Consider the following 20,424-nt stretch of genomic DNA (forward strand, 5'->3'; position numbering starts at 1 on the left):
TTCCACCTGGACCCTCAGGTGAGCAGATGGCAACTAGAGAGTGAACTCAGTGAGGATCCACTGCTGAACCCTTTTGGAGGTGTCAAGGACCTATCAGGGAAACACTGAGGAAGGAGGGCACTCACCTGACAAACCACAGGATGCCATGTCTTACTTGAGTATCCCACAGAGTCTTTGCAAAGGGGCATGTAAGGGACATTAACACCTTGTCCGAATTAATGATCTGATATATCTTAGAGATTGTCTTTGAGACAAATGAGAAAATGGACTATTTATTTTGGGTCTTAATGAGTTCTACTTTTTGTCTTGGAAATATAAGACTTAAAGAACATCTTATCCTAATTTTGACTTTGCCATGGGCATACATTTTACAAACAAAGACGAGTGGCAAGAAAGCTTTGAAAAGCAGCATCAAATGTGTGTTGAATTAATAAACTCTTGGTTACTTCTCTAATGCAAAATTTGTGTTTTGTTGAAATTTAGCCTTTGGGACTGTCATAATACAGTTGAAATGGATTATTTGTGCTCTCAGGTCTAATATATTTTGAGCTGGTTGAGGCTCAACGAAGGAGCTTTCCGAATTTCACACGAAGATAGAGATGAAGCCCAAAACATGCAAATCTTAAAGATGCAGCAGGGACACCGCAGAATAGTTGGTGTAACTTTAATTGAAGCGAGACTAACATAAACTGATGTGAGTTTCTTTTATCTTCACCTTCTTTCCATGTAACTGTTAAATCCAGACTAAAGACCTTTTTTGAAGGGTTCTGAGTTAACGGGAAGATTCACACTTTAAATCTACAAACAGTAATGGAAATACAAAGTATTCATGGCACATAAGCAATTTTCTTCCATTTACCAACTCTTTTAGATTACCAGCAGGCTCGTTCAAAAGTGAGCACATACATTGCCACCAGGCAAAATGGATGGGTCCAGTAACCTCCATTAGACACCATCAACACCATGGGGCAATGACATCATCAGTCTATTGATCTGCTTCTCTAAAACCTGGCTGTGATACATTTGTTTTGATATAGGGGCCAATGACTTATTTTTAGTGTCTTAGCAACTTTCAACAAAAAAACAATAAAAATGGCAAAGCACCGGGATCCTGTGAAGATGAAAAGTTACAGCAAATGGAGAATGATAGTTTCTCAAGGACGATGATACTGTGTGAAACTTGCGAGGCACTTTTAAAAAGGCTATTCACTGGTTATGTGTGGGTGTGAAATGCAACCCCGACCACGCTGCTGTGATTTCGTCAGTTGTGAGGATGTTGGCTCCACAGGGGCTGTAGATGAGCCAACAACCCAGACTGTCCACATGTTGGATCGAACAGCGGGGAAGTTCAGGTCACATTGTTTTAGGACACATAATGACAACAGTCCTTTTACAATGACACAGCTCACTGGATCCTAGATATGTATAGATGGGAGATAAAATGTTCAGATGGTGGACATCTTCCTCTGACTTCATTCACATGGTGTTAAGTCCAAATTACTCACTCTTTTACTCACACACAATCACAATCAGAAACACATAATGTCCTTCAATTTAACCCAAATGTTTACTTTCTCTAAAACAACTGAGGAGTAAGTCGACGGACACTTGAAGGCTTATTAGAAAAACGTACAATTATGATTTCTGCTACACAAAGATACGCTGCTGCACAAAATCTTTTACATTCTCTGCAGGAGGTTTAATTAATTTTTGTTCGGAGTATGAGAGCGTCTGCATCTTAGAATAGTTCAAATAAGGTCAGTCCGTGCATTAGGGAGAAAAAAAACTCCAACAGAAATAGCTTGAAAAAATTGTCAAATGGCAGCAGAGATGATTGTTCCAGGAAGAATTTTGAAAAACTTTGCACTCACCCACAGTATGTCTGCTTAGCAGCAAGCTAAATCATACACTTCACTCCCTCCCTTTACACGTGCAATTTCTTTCCATTTCTTAGCTGCCCTTTTGTGCCAAACGTTGACTCTTAAAGCCACACTAGAAAAGAAAGTTTTTGAGAGAGAAGGGTGTCATAATGACAGGAAGTTTCTTTTCAATAAGCTCAGGGTGTGTACTATTTTCGTGGTTATAACTTTAACATTTCTGCTGTTCAAGTGGACAAAGCTGCACAATAATAATGATTATTCTTCATTTTAGCAATTAACTCTAACATTTGATTTTAGGACAGATACAAAAAAAACCTTCTTTGGGGTGCTGCTGAACTGGTGATTGGTGCGTACGCCCTACTGTATGTGTAAGGAGGATATCCTTCTTTCCCTCATGTCATTCCTCGCTCTCTCTCTTTCCCTGGTTTCGGACACATCCATTGTCCTATCTCTAGAATAGAGGCCCTAAAATCCCCCAAAATAAAAAAAATAATAATAATACTAATTTCTCAAAACCCACTGGTATTAAACAGTATGCAATGTTGCATGTTTTTTGTGACACATGTTTGTGTTTTCTGAAATGTGCTCAGGCTTTGATTTCTGAGCATATAAGTTTGCCTATCTGGCTGATATGAAAAAGAAAACTGCAACCTGAATTGTTTTATTTCCTCAGCTTTCATTGTTGCCACTTTGAATTTAAGGTTTATGTTTGATCAGCTAACTTGTCTTTACAGCGGAAAGAAAGACACTAAATGAAACATAGAGACTGATTTTTGGCAACATCCATATACAAGTTCAGTATCTTGCCAAAGGACTCTTCTACATGTGACTGCAGGTGCTGGGAATACTAGGGTGACCATATTTTGATTTCCAAAAAAGAGGACGGCCATGAGACACAAATTCAGACAGGCTTCTCAGAGGTCTATGATCATGATTTATTATGCCTCAATGGTGAAAATATAACTTCTGTAATGAAATCAAATGAAATATGTAACTACCTGTAACAAAATAATAGCTCTCTTTTCAAATAAATAATGTGAAAACATGAACTCTTTGTGTTAGAAAATCCAGCTTTTAATATATCCCTTTTCAAGGTAACAAGATAAATAATAAATTAGAAAAAACGCTCACAAAAATACTAACTTAACAAACAAAAATGATCTACTTTTAATCTTTTTTTTTTTTGTCTTATTCATCCTGATTTTTTTCTTCATCCTCCATCCATATTTTCTGCAGAACTGGTCTTTCCCAGCAGTTTCCAGTTGCTCAACAGCATAAAAGTCTTTGCAAGACATCTCTTTGCTGTTGCTGTGTAGCTGCTGTAGTGTTTTACAGTGTTTTTGTAGTTCATCTGTGAAGCTGCACTTACACATTTTGTGTGCAATCAATGCTGCTCCGCTGTCAGCTCTGTTGCCGCTGTCTGCTGTTCCCTGTGAATGTGAATGTCGCAGAGCCGCCCACAAAGCAGTCTTACGTCACGCAACGAAGTAGCTACCGTAGTATTTTGCGCCGGTCAATTTAAGTACAAACTTGATGGTTCCATGAAAGACAGTGAACCCCGGACATTTTCATGATTTTATAAAAAAAAACCCGGACGCCCCGGACAGGACGTAAAAAGTGGACATGTCCGGGCAAAAGAGGACATTTGGTCACCCTAGGGAATACCAAATGGGAGATGACCAACTCTAGCACTGAGCAGTTGCCCCTTTTTCATGAAAATTAAAGGAAACTGCTTTGAAAATATATTTAGAGTAATTGACCTTGAAATAGGGCATTGACCTGTGCAGAATGTTTTAGTAGGTTCATGCTAGTACTGAACACAAGTGAACACACCGTAGGCCAATAAAGAGCATATATATAAAAAAAAAAAAACGTGGAATCCTATCAAAGCTCCTGGATGTGAGAACTTTTCCTTTAAATATCCATTGGCATAAAGTCACACTTGACAGATTGATAGACTTGTGCAATCTCACATCAAGCCTTGTGATTTCGAGAAATAAAGGTTTCAAGCTGTTGCCTCATGCTGCTTTTTTTAAGCCACAACGGGCAGAGATACCTAGTTTAGCATCAAATTCTCCCAGAGGAGTCGTGGACTTCTTGCAGACCAGTTTGCTACCTTAAATACAGTTATCTGTTGCATTGCTTCTCTGTCTTTATACCTGGCTGTAAATTGCCCAATCACATTCTACACTGACTTTACCCTTCCTCCTCACAGAATGAGCACTCTGTTCACACTTGCCTTTTTCGGTGTCTGTCCTTCAGCTTATCCACATGCACATTTTATTCATCCAACCATTAGAGGAGGCTTCAGATTCATCCCAACATGAGTGTAACATTAGTACTCGATGCACCATTACCTGGCTAATGGTCATTGGAGGCACATAGTAATATCCTCACACGGGCCTCTATAAGAGCAGTTGAGAACACTCGTATAATGGTAAATTTACCATAGCTGTTTCAAGGAGCTAAAGCCTATGTAGACTTATTCCCATTTGCCAACATATAAAACTGTGCATTGTTGGCTCTTTGAACCTGATGCTTTTATCCCCAAGGACGGACAGAGGAAAGGATCAGGAAATACTTTGACTAATTGACAGCAGTTCTACTTTTGTCAACATTGAATAAGCATTTTAGACTCTAATACATTTTTTTCTTCTTTTTAATGTTCTTAGTTTGATTTGAGATGAATTGACAACATGTATTGAGAGTGTCAAAAAAATCTCTTCGAATGGGATTAGGTATCATGGATTTGTCTTTGCAAACAACGTGATCACACAATAAAAGTACAAATTTAACATGTTCAATGATGAATAGATGAAGAGGTATTTCAAACATATTTCGACATATAAGGCATGGTGGGATTACTCAAAGATAAAAAAAAAAAAAAGGGTTATGAAAAAATGACTGACCCTAAAAATGCAGTAGCATTGTGATTCCATTTAGGTTTAAGATTTTGAATTGGAGTTAATTTCAAGTCAATTCACTATGTATATCTGATCTCTGCTAATAACTACGCTGAAAACATTCTTTTTCATGTTGAATCTTTTAGAGAGTTTGTACGCGCATGTGAGATCAAAACATGAACGCTTGCACTTTGAAACCACAGTGGTGAAGTTAGCAAAAGGACAAAAGCTGTTTGCCCTGCACTAACGAGAAAGCTTTTGCAAAGAGGAACATGTAGAAAATAATGTCTTTAGTTACAATTGGTATTCATTTTGATTTGGTCATATGCACTGATTGGCCTGTATTGTTAATGCAAATGCAACTATAAACACATTTTTAGTTTGCAACTTGCTGCTGCACATACTGCAGTGGAACAGATCCTACAGCTCCTAAAACATTGAAAGACTTTTCTTACGAGTGGTTAAGGACTGGGATGAAAGAATTAGGAATTATTGATACAGCTCTATACAAATGGAATTTAGTCCTATGCCTTATCGGTACATACTTGCTTATGTTTGCTCTTATTGACTGTAATTACTGATAGTAGTTAGTTGTTTTTCAGGCGGTTGAGAGGCCAACTTAAACAGTAAAGGCATGACATATCTATGTTGCTGACCCTCTTCTTACCCCAAAGGTCACATATTAATAATTATTATATTATTATTAATTATATTATTATATTAATTATTAATTATACTTGTTTTAGTATTGTTGAACTGTCGTTATCTGCTGCTCTGTGTGCCCTTGAATTGCCCCCCGGTGATAACGTTTTTTGAACTGAATATTATACTCCTTTTCAACAAGTTTGTTAAGCTGTAAATCTCCCCGAAACAGAGAGTTTCTTGCCAATAGATCAGTTTTCATACTTTGCTTTAGCATGCCAACCCACTGTGGTTTGTCAAACCACAAGTGGATGAGACTTGAGCTTTCTTGCACCACGCACAGTTGTTTACGATGAGAAGGTAGACTCAGAGGGCAGAACAAACATCGAGCTGTAGGAGTGTCACCCACCTGGGGGGAGGGGTTACTGCCTCTTTGTGAAGTCATGAAGAAAGTTCTCTCAAATGGCTTGTTGAGCACACAGCAGGCAACAGATGGAGAGGATGGACTCTTTTCATAACTGGGGGATTTGTTAAGGCTAGGGAAACCTATTAGTGTTCAAGAAACATTTTAAAGTGCATTTTGCATTAATAGGTGACCTTTAAGCACTAAATAGAAAATGTTAGAGTCTGTAAGAGTAAAGGCACACTCAGGATTTTTGTTCTTTTTTTGCCCCGCAGCTTAAAATTAACCATGAAAGGAGGGAATTAAACACTCAAACTTGCAAAAGGAGTCTGAAAGGCTCAAACTTGACTGAAGAAAATTAAGCTGACACGTACAATCGTCAGTGTACAGGGAGGATTCTTTTGACAAAAATTTGGTATCTAATTTATACGTGGCAACAACTGTTGCAATAAAAAGAAAATGGACAGAGCATGAAGAAAGTAAAGTGGGTGCCACAGGTTGCCTTGACCTACATGTCCATATTGTTGCACAGAGGCAACATATGAAAACACAGTGATTATTGCTGTTAGATACTTCCATTATTAAGTCCACCTTAAGACTACCCTTTAACTTGTTTTTGTAGAGAAAAACATCTTGTTTTTTTTCCAAGCTGACTCTGATTGAACCTACAAAAAATATGAGTTATTTCAACACTTTATTGAATCTGCATGAGGCTTTCACCAACTGAAACATTCAACCCATGATGCCATGTTTTACAGCTGCATCATTACATCAAATGGAAACAATTGATATATCTTTTTAATGCATTATATGCAGGCCCGCCCCTCCCTAAACGTAGAACCTGCGCTGTGCGTAGGGCCCCGCGATCCATGGGGGGCCCCATTTTGGCGCAAGTGAATTGAATTTCCCTCAGGATCAATAAAGTATCATCATTCTCTGCAAATGCGCAAAGGATGCGCGTGCATTTTGCCGAGAGGCGCGCGTAGAGCCCCGCCACCAAGTCAGCCTGAGGCAATAGAGACAAAAAAAAAAAAGAGACACAATGATTGAAAGCGCAAAGCATCACCATCTGACCAATCAGCAGTCAGATGGGCCAGCAGGCAGTTTTTTACAGGTAGAGAGTAGAGAGAGAGAGATGGCTTCCAAACGTACTTCCAAACTAAGTACAACATGTGAAAATAAGGATATACAATATTTAAATATAGAAATATCATCAAATTCAATCATAATGAACATTAATAGTTATAATCATATTTGCATTGATTGCAATTTAATTTTGTGAGGCTAGTATTTAAAATAATTTCAGTGTTTAGTTTACCATTAAAACCAAAACAAATCTATAAAGTTCTTGTTCCACTGTTGATAGAGGCTGTTCATTTGATTTGTTAGTAATTGTAATTTATTATTATTATTATTATTATTATTATTATTATTATTATTATTATTATTATTATTATTATCATTATCATTATTATTGTTGTGTTATTGGAAGGGGGGCCCCAAAATAAAATCCTGATTAGGGCCCCCACTTGGCCAGGGGGCCCTGGTTATATGTGCCTGACTCGTGTATCTTTTTTTAAATTTAAAATTAGAGTCTAAAACATAATTATGTGAGATGGAGCAACATAGAGGTTCTGGTGAATGTTCAAAAGTTCAAAGAGTTGAAAGGAATCGTAGCTTTTTTTGGTTACATGTTTTTCTTCTGCATGTATCGATATTCTCAACTTTTCCAAATGCTGGTTTTTTTTAGCCATTTTGTTTTTGTTTTTTATAGCATTTTTGTGTTTTCATGCACGTTCATATATTTGTAAAATAATAGCAAAAATAGGCCCATTGGACCTTTCAGATGTTGGCTCTTAACATTTACATCCTCTCTTAAAGTTCAGAGAACTGCACTGGGAAGTCAGTGCCAAATGCCCCCGCAGGCTGCACATGGCACTGGAATGCCAACGTGCTCCCCACATAGCATCAGCAACCGTCACAGTGTGTTCCAGCAGGGGCCAATGGCACTGGGATGTCAGTGTTCACCATCAGCCACCTCGATCCACTGCTGCAGGCTGAACCAGCGGGGGCACTTGGCACTGGGTTTCTAGTTTCTCACCTCAAGCTATTGGCACCACGATGCCAGAACACAAGTTCATTCTTTTTCTCAACTCAAGCTATCCCTCTCAATATAAGGACAATATTAATATTGATTATTACTGAAACAGATCATCTTTGGTGATGACTTTATTTCTGTAATAGAGTCACACACTTTTCCCTGGCATCAAACAACATTACATCAGAATGAAGTCAGAAAGGAGGATGTTGCTGCGAGCAAGGCAGTGCCGTGTTCAAGGCTGGTCAAGGTAATTTGTGGGAATATACTGCCAGCTCCAACAGCAATGATTAGCGACTTTCATTAGAGGGATTTCTGTTGCCCAAAGACATGAAAACTGATTGAGGACATGCGGCTGTTTGGGCTCGTCATTTGAGAGATCTTTTTTAAACGGTAGCCTCTTTTTTAAGCTCTGACTGTGTCATTTATTCACATTGTGAGATCATATGAGTTTTCTGTATTTCTAACAGCAGTGCTTAAAGCGATTCAAACCACAGGATTAAATACTTCAAAAAGAATATGGAACCATAAATGCAACATTCCCCTCTGACCGGTTTATTCTGTCTTACCTCTGCTCGAGGCTTTTCTAGAAATATCATACACTCATATTGTGTCAGAAGCTTACCTCCACAAAGAACTTTCAGTCACACTGTTCAGGTTGAAGTCAAAGAGTTTGGTCAGCATCAGAATCACCTGCAGAACAAGACAGAGCATGACAATCAATACTCAGATGTGTGGGGTTAAAGAGAATCCAGTCACTTTTTAAAGGAACAAAAACAACCAACTGTCAAATCAGAAATCACTGTTCTATTGTATTTGGGCTATTATTTATATCGCATGTATTCTTTTAAAATAACCTAATTGAATATGTAATAATAATAATGATAGTATAAAACCAAACCAATTAGAGAAAAATTTCAGTAAGATAAAGCCAACTTTTGAGATACAGTCAGGACAGTGAGATCTGCATTTGTATGTAAAAGTCCCTGAGGTATCAAAAATCCAGCATATCTTTTTGCGGATTCTGACATAATATATAAAATATGTAGGCTTATGTAAAAAAAAAACAATTTTCCCAACTATTGTAAATAATAATAATTTACATAAACTGTTAATATTTTATGAAATATTTTTGAAAAATATAATCTCAAAACACTCCAGAATTTCAATATTTACTTACTCCCCTAATCAAGCCAAGAAGGTTGAAGGTATAGTTGACCAGTAAAATAAGCTCACTTCAGTTTAATCTGAATAACAAATACTTAATCAATCCCAGAGGAAAACACACCATATAGCAGTACAAATATAGTTATATACAAATGTATATCATGAAAACGATGCAGAGGGTCCTATTATCTAATCATTTAATGGTTGGTATAGTATCAAAATTACTTGGTAGCTTAACTTTGACCAAAATAAAAGAGATACCTCATATTTGTATTTACTCAAAGTATTTTTTTTACATTTCATCTTTCGATTTTAGTTTTAAATGAGAAATTATTTTTTTTTCGCACATCCACTTCTTTTCGTGGAGTCTGGTACCAAAACGTTGCCAATAAATGTTTGTTTGCAAGTAGGACAGTGTGCAGGAGTTTAACAACTACATTTTCAGTTCCATCTCTTCGTTTTAGAACTTCAACAACTTGTTTGTATGCTGTAATTGTACAGCACATTGTACAGCTCTAAGAAAGATTCATCTTTTACTTAAAGTGTTATGTGAAGCTGTTCTCATAAATCCCATAGCACACGTGAGAGCTGAGCACCGTTATCTTACTAATGCAAGTACCGTTATGACAAAGACAATTTTAAATGTTAGTAACTTCAACTCTTCAAATCCTTCAATACGGACATTCATTTGATCCGGTGTGCTGCTGAATCAGTAGCGTTAAGACCAGCTCTCCCATCAAATTGCTTAATTTTGTTTCAGTTTGTGGTTAGCTGTACTAAGAAAGTGAATTAGTAAGCTCAAGCTGTCACTCTTTTATAAGAAACATTTAAAAAGTATTAACCACCTTATTAAGACACAAATCCCTGTGTACGATGAGATGTTCATGTTATTAAATGTCTTTGTCAGGATGTAACTTGGCTCATTGTAACAAGAGAGATCTACACCCACACATCACTGTGAGCTAGTCAAAGATCCAATATGCATAACACCATATATACCATTGTGTCACGTGAGCCCCTTTTAAGTGTTTCAAACTCATTACTTAATCATATCAGAATGATTTTAAACACTGCACTGTTAATAGTCCTCACACTGCTCACACCCTTAAGGTGTATGGGATGAGGAAAAGTGGGTCAGCCAAAGTCTTCAGGGAAAAATGGAGGCAGAAACATCACATTTTTGCTTGGAGCATAAAAGAAGCAAAGCAGCACGGAAACTCACAATCTATTTACTTTGTGACTGGAGGTGTATTTGAAATAGAGAGAACTCGGAAGAAGCAGAGGAGGCAAGAACAATCTTCACAATAAATGCTGTAGTTTCACTTTAATAAAGTCTTTTTTGTGTAGTTTACTGACTTTTCATTCTCATGACGTTGTTAACTCTGCGAGGAGATTGTGTGGTGATTTTGACAGTTATCTGATGACCCTCAAGCACTCTGGGTAACCCAATGGCACATTGGTCAGATGATGCAGAGTGGGCGAGGAGGAGATGTTGCTGATGGAGAAACATCTGCTCACAATAATGTCTTGCTTCTGATGCTCTTCTAAATACTAAACTTTGTAATCGGTAAAAGAGCTGTATTTCCACGGCAGGGTGATGCCTAATGTTTTTAGATAATTATTCAACGTATTGGGCTAGACCATCCCAGGAATAATCAAATGGCAGCTTTTCAGCTGTTTAATCCAGCCTTCGCATGGTTTTTGGGCCCTATATTGTTTTTTTGACAGCTGATGTTGTTAATATAGCACTTGATAATGCAAATACCGAACTATCATTTAGCCTTGCATTTAAGCCTTTAGAACAATTTCCAAAGCTTGCATGTGTAGGCTAACTGCTAACTACAATACGCATAGCAAAGAGTTTTTTGAGTTTTCATCTTCCATTGACCAATCAAATGCTTCAGGTTACTCAAATCTAAGTTATCATACCTGCACGCCAAATATCCAGAGACTTTCAGTCCACTTTACAGAGCCAGTCGATACCCGACTGTTTTGTGTTGTCCTGGTTGCCTTTTAATAGTTCCTCTGCTTGTTTTTGAGGCGGCAGACAAGCCACTAGGTGACTTGTGTGACTTTGTGAAATAGTTCCATCAGCATGGGGTTCCAGTGAGTACAAGCAGAACAGATGCACCTTAGGTAGCAGAATTACATTGCGAGGTTGGGGGCAACTGTGATCAAGCTTATTAAGTATGCCTTAACATCTGCACATCCCCCCCCCCCCCCCCCCCCCAATTCTGCTAACCTGTGACTTCTGTTGTTGAGGATGTTTTACTACTGTTGTTGAGGAGGTTTTGTGAAAAAACAAGCCCCGGCAAAACAAATAGTAAAAAGGCATTGATTTAGAGTTATGCAGGAAGGAGCTGGGCGTGTTTTAGCACAGGGATATTTAGCCTGGGGAATGAATAACCTCAAATGTCTAGACGAGACCTTTGCATGCTAATGACTGACCAAGTCCATTTAGCTGCCCAGCTGGAGGCTGAATTCACACTCGCTCCACACTGCTTCTCTCTCTCTCTGTATTCCCTCTCTCTTTTTGACCGAGTCCCCCTTGTTATTTCCCTCATCCGTCTCATCTTAGCAGTATTTTCTCCTGTGAGTCTCTGCGTATGTGTCTGAGAGGGGGGGTGAAGGTAAGGGTAATGGTTCAATTATGTTTTTTAACACATGTGAGTCATGCTGCTGTGTGTGTATGGAGGGGTCAGTGTGCGTCTGGCTGTAGGTGAAGGTTAGAGACAAGTTTTTTTCCTTCACAGCTCTTCGTTTCCCCTCTGGCTCGTTTGTCTGTTTGTGTGTGTGTGCAAGCTGTGATAGGTAATACGTTGACCCCAGACTGTGGAAAAAGTCCTCTAAAAGGCTAAAGTATAAGCTGTGTGTCTTGGCTTCATTAGTTGAAGGGCAGTGTTGGTATGGGCCCTTCTGTCTGCCACATATGGAGAGTTTGTGGGCAGTCATCAGTGAGTGGCCCTGTCAGATGGGCTCCCACTGGAAAGTACATATGCTTCATCGGTGACCATGCCAATTAGGCCTGAGGACTTCTCCTACTGTAAATACTATGATGGGGAAAGATTTCCTCTTCACCAAGGTCCACAAGAGCAGGTCGCTGGACACACACACACACACACACTCTCTCTCTCTCTAATTTCTGACAGTGTGGACATGGACCATAACCATGAAGGCATCAGAAAGAGATTAAACCTAACTGGTGGCAGTTTGTTACAGAGATACAGTTACAAGCCCGAAAGATCCTAAAGTACCTCCAAGCACACTTTCTGAAATTCAATGCTCTGCTGTGCCCTTCAATTCAAAATCATTTCAACTATATCCATAATTTGAAGCTTTTACAAGTACTTTAGGTTGTTGTCAAATACTTAACCAAAAATATACATGATAACGCTGGAACCATTAATACAATGTCTCTCAGTTTTATAAAACGTGTTTTTTCCTTACTCCCAGCAAAAGCATTGTAAGTTATATGGTTCAAATTCACAACTCATCTACATTGTAGGTACACAGCAGGACCTCATTGGCAATCACACCTTCTTTTAGAAAAGCTTAGCATAAAGCAGGGTATACACAATAAGATAATCTAGCCTGATACCCTACTTCCGCCCAGAGTCAGCAATGGCCTGATTATCTAATGTTTCTATAGATTATCTCTCAGCATTTTTAAAGACATGGATCTAATAAACAAAGATGGGAACAAGTCACTTATTGCTGGTCAATTCTTCTCAATTCAGATCTCAATTCTTTGATAGGCAAGTTAAAGTCAAGTCTCAAGTCCATGAGCAGTGGGTTGAAGGCAAGTCTCAGTGCAGCCTCAAGTCCAAGTCAAGCTTCCTAGGGTTTTAACAAATAAGAACTCATGATGCTTTGGATGTACTGACAACAAGGAACTGTCTCATAATAAATAAATAAAAATATCACAAATGCCCCAGGTCCAGAAACGACACATCACAACTGTCAAGAGGAATTAGCTCATTGTGCACAACAGCTACACTGCAGCATTGTTGCCCAATCTGACAAACCCGATCAGCAATGATCATAGAACCCCCCCCCCTTTTTTTAACATACTAATTATATAAATGCTAAACAAGGAAAGAGGGGATTTAACAGTTACACTTAACAGTTTGCTGTTCTATCACTTTTAGAGGCTGTCTATGTGCTGTATTTATAAAAAAAAACAGCAATTAAATGTGTTAATTAACCTTTTGTGTTACAATAAACGTTTGAAACATTTAACCCTTTTTCTTTACTCTGCCTGCAACAATAATGATACCATCACTCAGAGAGCCTCAACAGGGGGACAGTATTTTGAAGGATAAAGAACTAAGTTCAAAGAAAAACTTGGATGCATTTTTAGAGTTTGCTTCAAAAGGATTCCAAATGTGTTTAAAGGGGAAGAAAGTACAGCAATATTAGTCATGCAAAGGAAAAAAAAAAAAAAAGCCTCGGCTCCGGGTGGGGATCAGAAACAACTGTGTCTGTTCTAAGCTTTAGGTGTTTAAAATATCTCCCTATTATTCCTTTTTAATCAAAAGTATGACTTTGCTGCTAGCTAACACTGTTATCTTCTATACTGTTTGGTAATTGTCCTTGGATGGAGGAAAGAAAATATCATCATGGATCAAAATACCCAAACATGCATATACAAACAACAATTACCATTTCCTGGGGCACAAGAAAGCAGAATAAACAAATATGAAATGCAAAGTGTACGCACACATTCTGCCTCTCCCCACACCGGGAAATGTACTGGGATCATGTTCTGCAGGGCATTATGAACTATTTGTTTTTCTCACATCTCATTTTTGTAATCACGTGAGACCAGATCTCTCCAGGGGATGGATCTTTTAGTACTGTTTTCATTACTGTGGTAAAAAATAAATAAATAAATAAATAAAAATCATCCAAACACAGAAGACGATGCATATATTAAGCGGGACAAAAACAAACTTTCTTGCTGCATAATGAAACCGAAAACTGTTTGGCAGTGTCTTTTTTTCTTTTCAATCATTGATTGAATTCAGTAATAAAGACTGGAAAACACTGCAATGCAAGCATATAATGATGTAAACAAGTATCAACGGTACACATCTCCATATAGCTCAATATGTCAGGATCGTGGGGAAAGGGGTACCATCGAGCCGGGAACGCTTCTCTCTGTGGATTAGCCTGTCACATCTTCCTCTAGAAAATTCACCACTTGTGCCTGTCGCTAATTTGAAAGTGAACATACTTGAGAAACAGAGTTGTTTAAGGTGCATGTCAAAAATCCAAAAATAACGTGTCTTCATCTGCATCAAAATTGATCAAGACCTGTCAGAGGTGTGTGTATGTGTGTGTCCCACTGAGGATATATTTGCCTTGGCGTAGTGTTGTTCAGCCTCTACATAGTCAACAAGTAATCAACTCTTCGGTGGCCTCATTTCACTTGAGACTGTTCAATCTTCATTAGAAGGGATAGAACGGCTTAATTAAAACAGCAAACCTTGATGTGGAGGGCGTTATGTTGTGCCATAAAATGATTACAATCTTTTCTCTCCCCCACAAAAATAATCGATAGATTATAGATATTATACACATTTTCTATTTCAGATTCCATTGGTGCAGAATATTTTCAGACGTGTTGTTTACAGAGATGCTCACAGAATACTGAGGAAGTCTCCAGCTCTTGTGACTATACCTGCAGTTTTATGTGCCGAGTGTTTGATCAACACAGACCTGTCACCTTTGGGGTTGTTTGTTCTTCCTCGTGATGATGCTTCCTGTGGATTCCAAAGCTAGTTTATTTTTTTCTCGCCTTGATCTTTAGCTATTTGCTGCTTCTAATTGGTTGTTAACCCACTTTTTTGGAACTTGAGAGTATCCTTCCAAAGTACAGGAAGAATTCAGTGGATGAAAAGTATTGCAGTTAAGTGGCTGATCTTTCAAGTGTGGAGCTGTTAATGCATTTTAAAACATGAAAGGCTTAAGGGCGACATTAAGAGCTTACTAAGTGCTAATTAGCAATAATAGAATGCAGAAGAAAAAATATTGCATGGAGATAAAGATCACCTATCATTGGCTGTTTTTTTGTGTGATGTGACAGTATGACAGCACTTCATTGCACATTTGCTTTAATTTTGTACGTATGTAAGGAAAAAAAACAGTTTGGAATAGTGTGAGCAATGTATGAATATGTAAATATATGTTAATTTGGAACTTCTCAATCTATAAGACGACAAACAAGACTTTAGGTTTTTGATAGATAATTCTCTCATGTGTGAATTTTTCCACACATGCATGTTCTTCTTGAAGTTGCAGTGATTGTGTTTTTGTTGTGTCTCTTATTGGATGTTTCATTTATCTTTGTTGACATTTTGCATGTTTATCATGTCTTTCTTTGAAGATGTGCCTCTCCCTTTTAAAAAACATAATTTCAGATACGTTTTGGATCTTTTTTAGTCATTCTGTGCAAATGTGTGTATTTTTGAAAATTTTGTTTGTGAATCTTTTGTACTTAATGTCTGGCTCTTTGTTTTTTTTCCCTTGTCATGTGTATCTTTGTATTTTGCTTCAGTGTTCTGTTTGGGGGGGCTTTTGGGCCATTACTGTAGAGAAGGGACAGTGGATAGAGTTGGGAGAGAGAGATAGAGAGAGTAGGGACTGACATGTGAAAAAAGAGCCACAGTTCGGATTCGAACCTTGGCCACACGCTTGAAGGACTCCTGTACTTTAGGCACACCACACTTGTCACCACGCTACTAGCACCCTTGTGACTGTATTTTTTGTATCGCCAAATTGCTATTTATAGTTATTTTATGACTTGCTGCAATCTTGTATATCCCTTTGTTTTCAGTTTCAATGTCTTGTTGTTGCTTGGTATCTTTGTTAGTTGTTGTTTGTCATTTTGAAGTTGTTGGTTCCTCTGTTTTCTTTTCTGTCTTTTTTTAATTTATTTTTTATGTCTGCCCGGCATACTTTGGGCCATTTAGAAAAAAATATGAATATAATTCAGAGGTGGGACAATGGATTTTACAGACAATGAGGAGCTGATGCATGTTTATGCAGGTCTTTACTGTCTTTCTTTGTACTGTCTTTCTGTCTTTTTTAAAAAAATAACCATTATTTCAGATAAGTTTTGGATCTTTATTGTCATTCTGCGCAATACTGTGTAGTTTTGAAAATTTTATTTGTGAATCTTTTGTAGTTATTCATGTGTATCTTTGTATTTTGCTTCAGTGTGCTGTTGGAGTCATCACACAACTCTGTTGGGTTTTTTTGGGCTTATATATTTAGCAAAAATGTCAACAGAAGAGTTGGAATCTTATGTTAAAGAAATATTGCACGTATTAACATGGCTTCTGTAAGTTTGATGACCGTTAAGTCAGCGTCAAAAAATAAATAAAAGTAGAGAGTATGGGTGTGTGGGTGCCTATTTCCATCTGTTACTTGCCAGTTAAAACAGAAAAGTTCTCAGCTTTAAAGGACCGATATATCTGTATCAAGTATACATTAAGGCAATAAATCACTGTTTAGCACTGTGTCATAAGGGGGAGATAACACCTGACACAATTATTGAAGAGGAATTTCATGGGCACTTGTCTTGCTGATAACAGAAACAACATCACTCAAAGTGGATAATGTGTTCCTGCACTGAATCAAAAGTTTTAACAACCTTGTTAAACTTCAAAACTGTAAGTAAATCACCTACATAAAGTTTACAATGTTTGAGGGAGTAATAGTCTTATCTGTTCTGATTACTTGAACAAAAACACTGACTACATGAGTCTTTATCGTATCAATCCATTTTCCTTTGGAGATTTGTTCATATGCAGCGAATAAATAAAAAGCCTGGCTTATGCTGCATTCAGGTGCTCCTCAGATGGTCCCAGTTTCTGACTTGGAAAGTAGTTTGAATGTCACTGTTGCGTGACATATTTGAGCAGAATACTTTTTTTTGACGTCAAGTCAGCAAGTTGGGCACCCAAGTTTACTAGTAATTGTTCGACCTAAGCAGGTGTTCACATGCATTTTACAACTCGGAATCTTTTTTTTTCCCGATATGTCCAATACCACTTGAATGCCCCATTGGAGTGCTGCTTGGTCGACAATCAACATGTAAGAAGTTTGAGAAAAATGCTGGATGTCCTGCTGTGCCCCTGGAGGAGGACGCTCTGATCTCTGAGATGTGTTAGAAGATATCAGGGAGTTTTAGTCTTTTCTAGTCTTAGAAAAGGCAATAACTGCTATGGGAGATACTCCTGGGACCTGCAAAGTACATTTTAAACATTATGAAAATATGTGGCATTTTACCATTTCAATATAATTTAAAATATCTCATCATTAACGTTCAATAGATTGGCATCAATGTATTTAATCTGAGGAACCTGGTAGTCAGCGTGGATAAATTATTCAAATTGGAATTGTCAGGAGTACCACTGCCTGCCTAATTGTTAACTAGGCCTTTAAATGGATTTAAAATAACATAATCTCCAGCCAATATGCTGACAAGTAAGAAAGAAAAGAAGAATTTGTCAACTCTCTCAAAGAGAATAGAGCTTCATTGATTTTTCTTAATTTCATCCAATTCAGACGCTTTAGGGCTGGGTAACTGTTGCCCAAGGCGATGCTAGATTAAAAGAAGTCCCCTCAGGACCTGCCTGGAGAGCTAACCCATGGTGGTAACTAACAAGCTCTTCTATTTTTTTCCATCTTTATCTTTGTTCGCGTGATTCGGGAATTAGAGATTCCTTCTTCTCATCGTTTGCCTTTTATTGGAAGTGATTAGACGAGGCTATGATAAAGAGAAAGGAACTTACCTTTCTTCCTCTGTACGGCTTAATCAACAACAACAATTGAGAACCGACATTGACCCTCTTTTGTTTGTGTTTTCTTCTCTTCCCTCTGTTTCATCAAAGCACTGTGTAAATTACTCTTGTGAATGCCAAAACTGTACTTGCAATTATTTCTGTGGGATATCTGTGTAAAGAGAGACTGACTGAGCAAAGAGTGGAACTAGAAATTTAGACACACGATGCTGCCACAGAAGAACAGGCTGTCCAAAGAGGGAAGTTGACTCATCTCTTGAGGCAAAGCAACGTACACAATTTTACCATCTTGTATGCTGGTCATGCTATCGTCTAAATTATATGGTAGCGACATGGTTTCTCCTTGTATGTGGACAGCTATACCAAAGCTATTCAATCAGATGACTAAGTGGCTCACAAATAAATCAATGGATTATTAATAACTCTTAACTCTTACAACTTATATGGCTGCAGCTCTTTTATTCAGGAAGGTCAAAACCAAACTGTATGACTTTACTTAAGCTATCACTAGTTCAGTTACTGTTGGCATTCGATCCCTCTCCTCATGATACCAGCCCTGACCAAGAATTCAACCCAGCCCGCATAGGAAGTCATTCAAGGCCAGGTTGTCGGGCCAGCTACAGCTTTGGCTGCAGTGATCATGTACAAGCTGAGACAGAAGGCATGCTGGCTCCCTTTTTTAGAGGGAATAAATCCAAGGACAAATGAGCAGGCTTGGCAGGACTGAAAGTGAAAGAAAAGCAGGCGAATCAGAGGAATTGAGTCGTTTCTCTCTTTAAGTATCATCAGTAGTAGCTCAGTGGCTCCTAACCACAGAATCAATTTGCAGACAGTGCAGTAAGGAGCATTGATCTGGATGGGTGTCATTACCTGCAGGTTAATGTACACGACATGAGTAAACATGATCAATGTCTATCTGCTGTGGCCTTCAGTGTGAACCTCAGCACAACTGCTGCTGTTCCCGCTCTGCAATGATTATTTGGAGAATGTCTCGTCAGTCTTCACCACACAAGGTGGTCTTTAAAGTTATAATCGTTAAGATGTGAATAAATCAAAACACATCTTTTAAACAGTATTTGCATTCTTTAGTTGTTCCATATTAGTCTGAATTTTTTTTGTCTGATTGCATTACGATCCTTGCAAAAACTAAAGGTAACATGATAGGATATCAGAAATCTTGACTCACAGAATGTTGCAAAGATGGGAAAAAGGTCACTTGAGACATAATGGAGATATGACAAAGATTGTTCAAATGCCTATGTATCAATTTGCAACATTTTTGTTAACTTTAATTGAAGTAATCTGTTGGAGCAGAGTGTATAGAGATGCCAAGTGAATGATACAAGAGAGTTTAATTATGTTCACACAGCAGAAAAGATACAGAGCATTTAGTTGTCAGACTGTGAAGGGATAAACCATTATGATAGTTTTACCTTTTACAAGCAGCAAAGAATTTTAAGGCAGTTGTTTTACCAGCAGATAAAAAATTAAGTGAAGGAGAAAGATTTTTTAAAAAAAAGGACGGATGATCACAGGACTGACAGAGAAGGAAGTGAGTCTTCAAAGAAGGTAAATGTGTAATGGACTCCCCTTACGAGTGCCTTCTGGGTCTTTCGACCACTCAAATACCTTTCCACCATGTTCAACCCTAAAATACACACTCAAATACACACACACACACACACATACACATATAAAGCACATAGATATACCGATGGTGGAGGCTGCCACTCAGGATGCCAATCTACTTACTGATTATGGGTTTGGTTTGGCTCCGCTTTGTGGGGTCAAACTAATCTTCCAATTACAAGCAGAAAAGTGGGCTATTATGGATATAGCCATGAGTATTGTTGTTTTTCTTTAGAAAGTGTGATAAAATATGTTTTTTCTTCTTTTGTCTACAAGGTATTGTGGCATCTGTGTGAGATTGTCTGTGTTGTATCTACACCGTGTTAACGTGGACGGGACGGTCGGCTGGTTCATCCCCTTGCGTATAAAAGTTGTTTAATTAAGGGACTAGAGAAAAGAAGAATGACATACTGTACTCACTGCTCATTTGAATGTCAGGTAAAAGTTTTTAGATCATGGTTATTTCGTTTTGCCTGCTAGCACAACAGAGCGAAATTGTCTTGGTTTCATGCTGGTGCTCAAATTCTTCTGATTAAAATGTAGAGAGAACTGCAGAACCATCTATGTGACATCACCACAGAAATTGCCTTGACAACAAAAATTAAAACTCAGACAGTTAAAAATTTGAAAATATTAATCATGTTTTCTCCCATCTCCCATGTATTTAAAGCTTATACTACTAAAGTCGAAACAATATTTAAAATGTTTATTCTTCTTTTTTTCAGAGAGGTTGGCTTGTCATCTGACTTCAGCTTCCGTAAATGTCTGTTTTAATCGACTTTTTTTTAGCTTCATTGTGTTAATGGTTTATGTCAATAAAAATACATTGAAGAAGTGGTGCCACATGCATATTGCTTTATTAAGTTTTACAGTTAAAGCCTAATTTTGCTGC

General features: G+C 37.9%; 1 protein-coding gene across 1 annotated transcript in view; it reads right to left on the bottom strand.

Annotated features, from left to right (window-relative positions):
• sorcs1 (sortilin-related VPS10 domain containing receptor 1) overlaps positions 1 to 20,424 on the bottom strand; it is a 163,340-nt gene that overhangs the window by 78,815 nt on the left and 64,101 nt on the right. The window contains exon 2 of the mRNA XM_079337819.1: positions 8,552 to 8,619. Coding sequence (XP_079193945.1) covers positions 8,552 to 8,619 — 68 coding nt within the window. The remainder of the gene's footprint in view (positions 1 to 8,551; positions 8,620 to 20,424) is intronic.

Source organism: Symphodus melops (genome assembly GCF_947650265.1).
Source record: "Symphodus melops genome assembly, chromosome: 2".
NCBI classification, from domain to species: domain Eukaryota; kingdom Metazoa; phylum Chordata; class Actinopteri; order Labriformes; family Labridae; genus Symphodus; species Symphodus melops.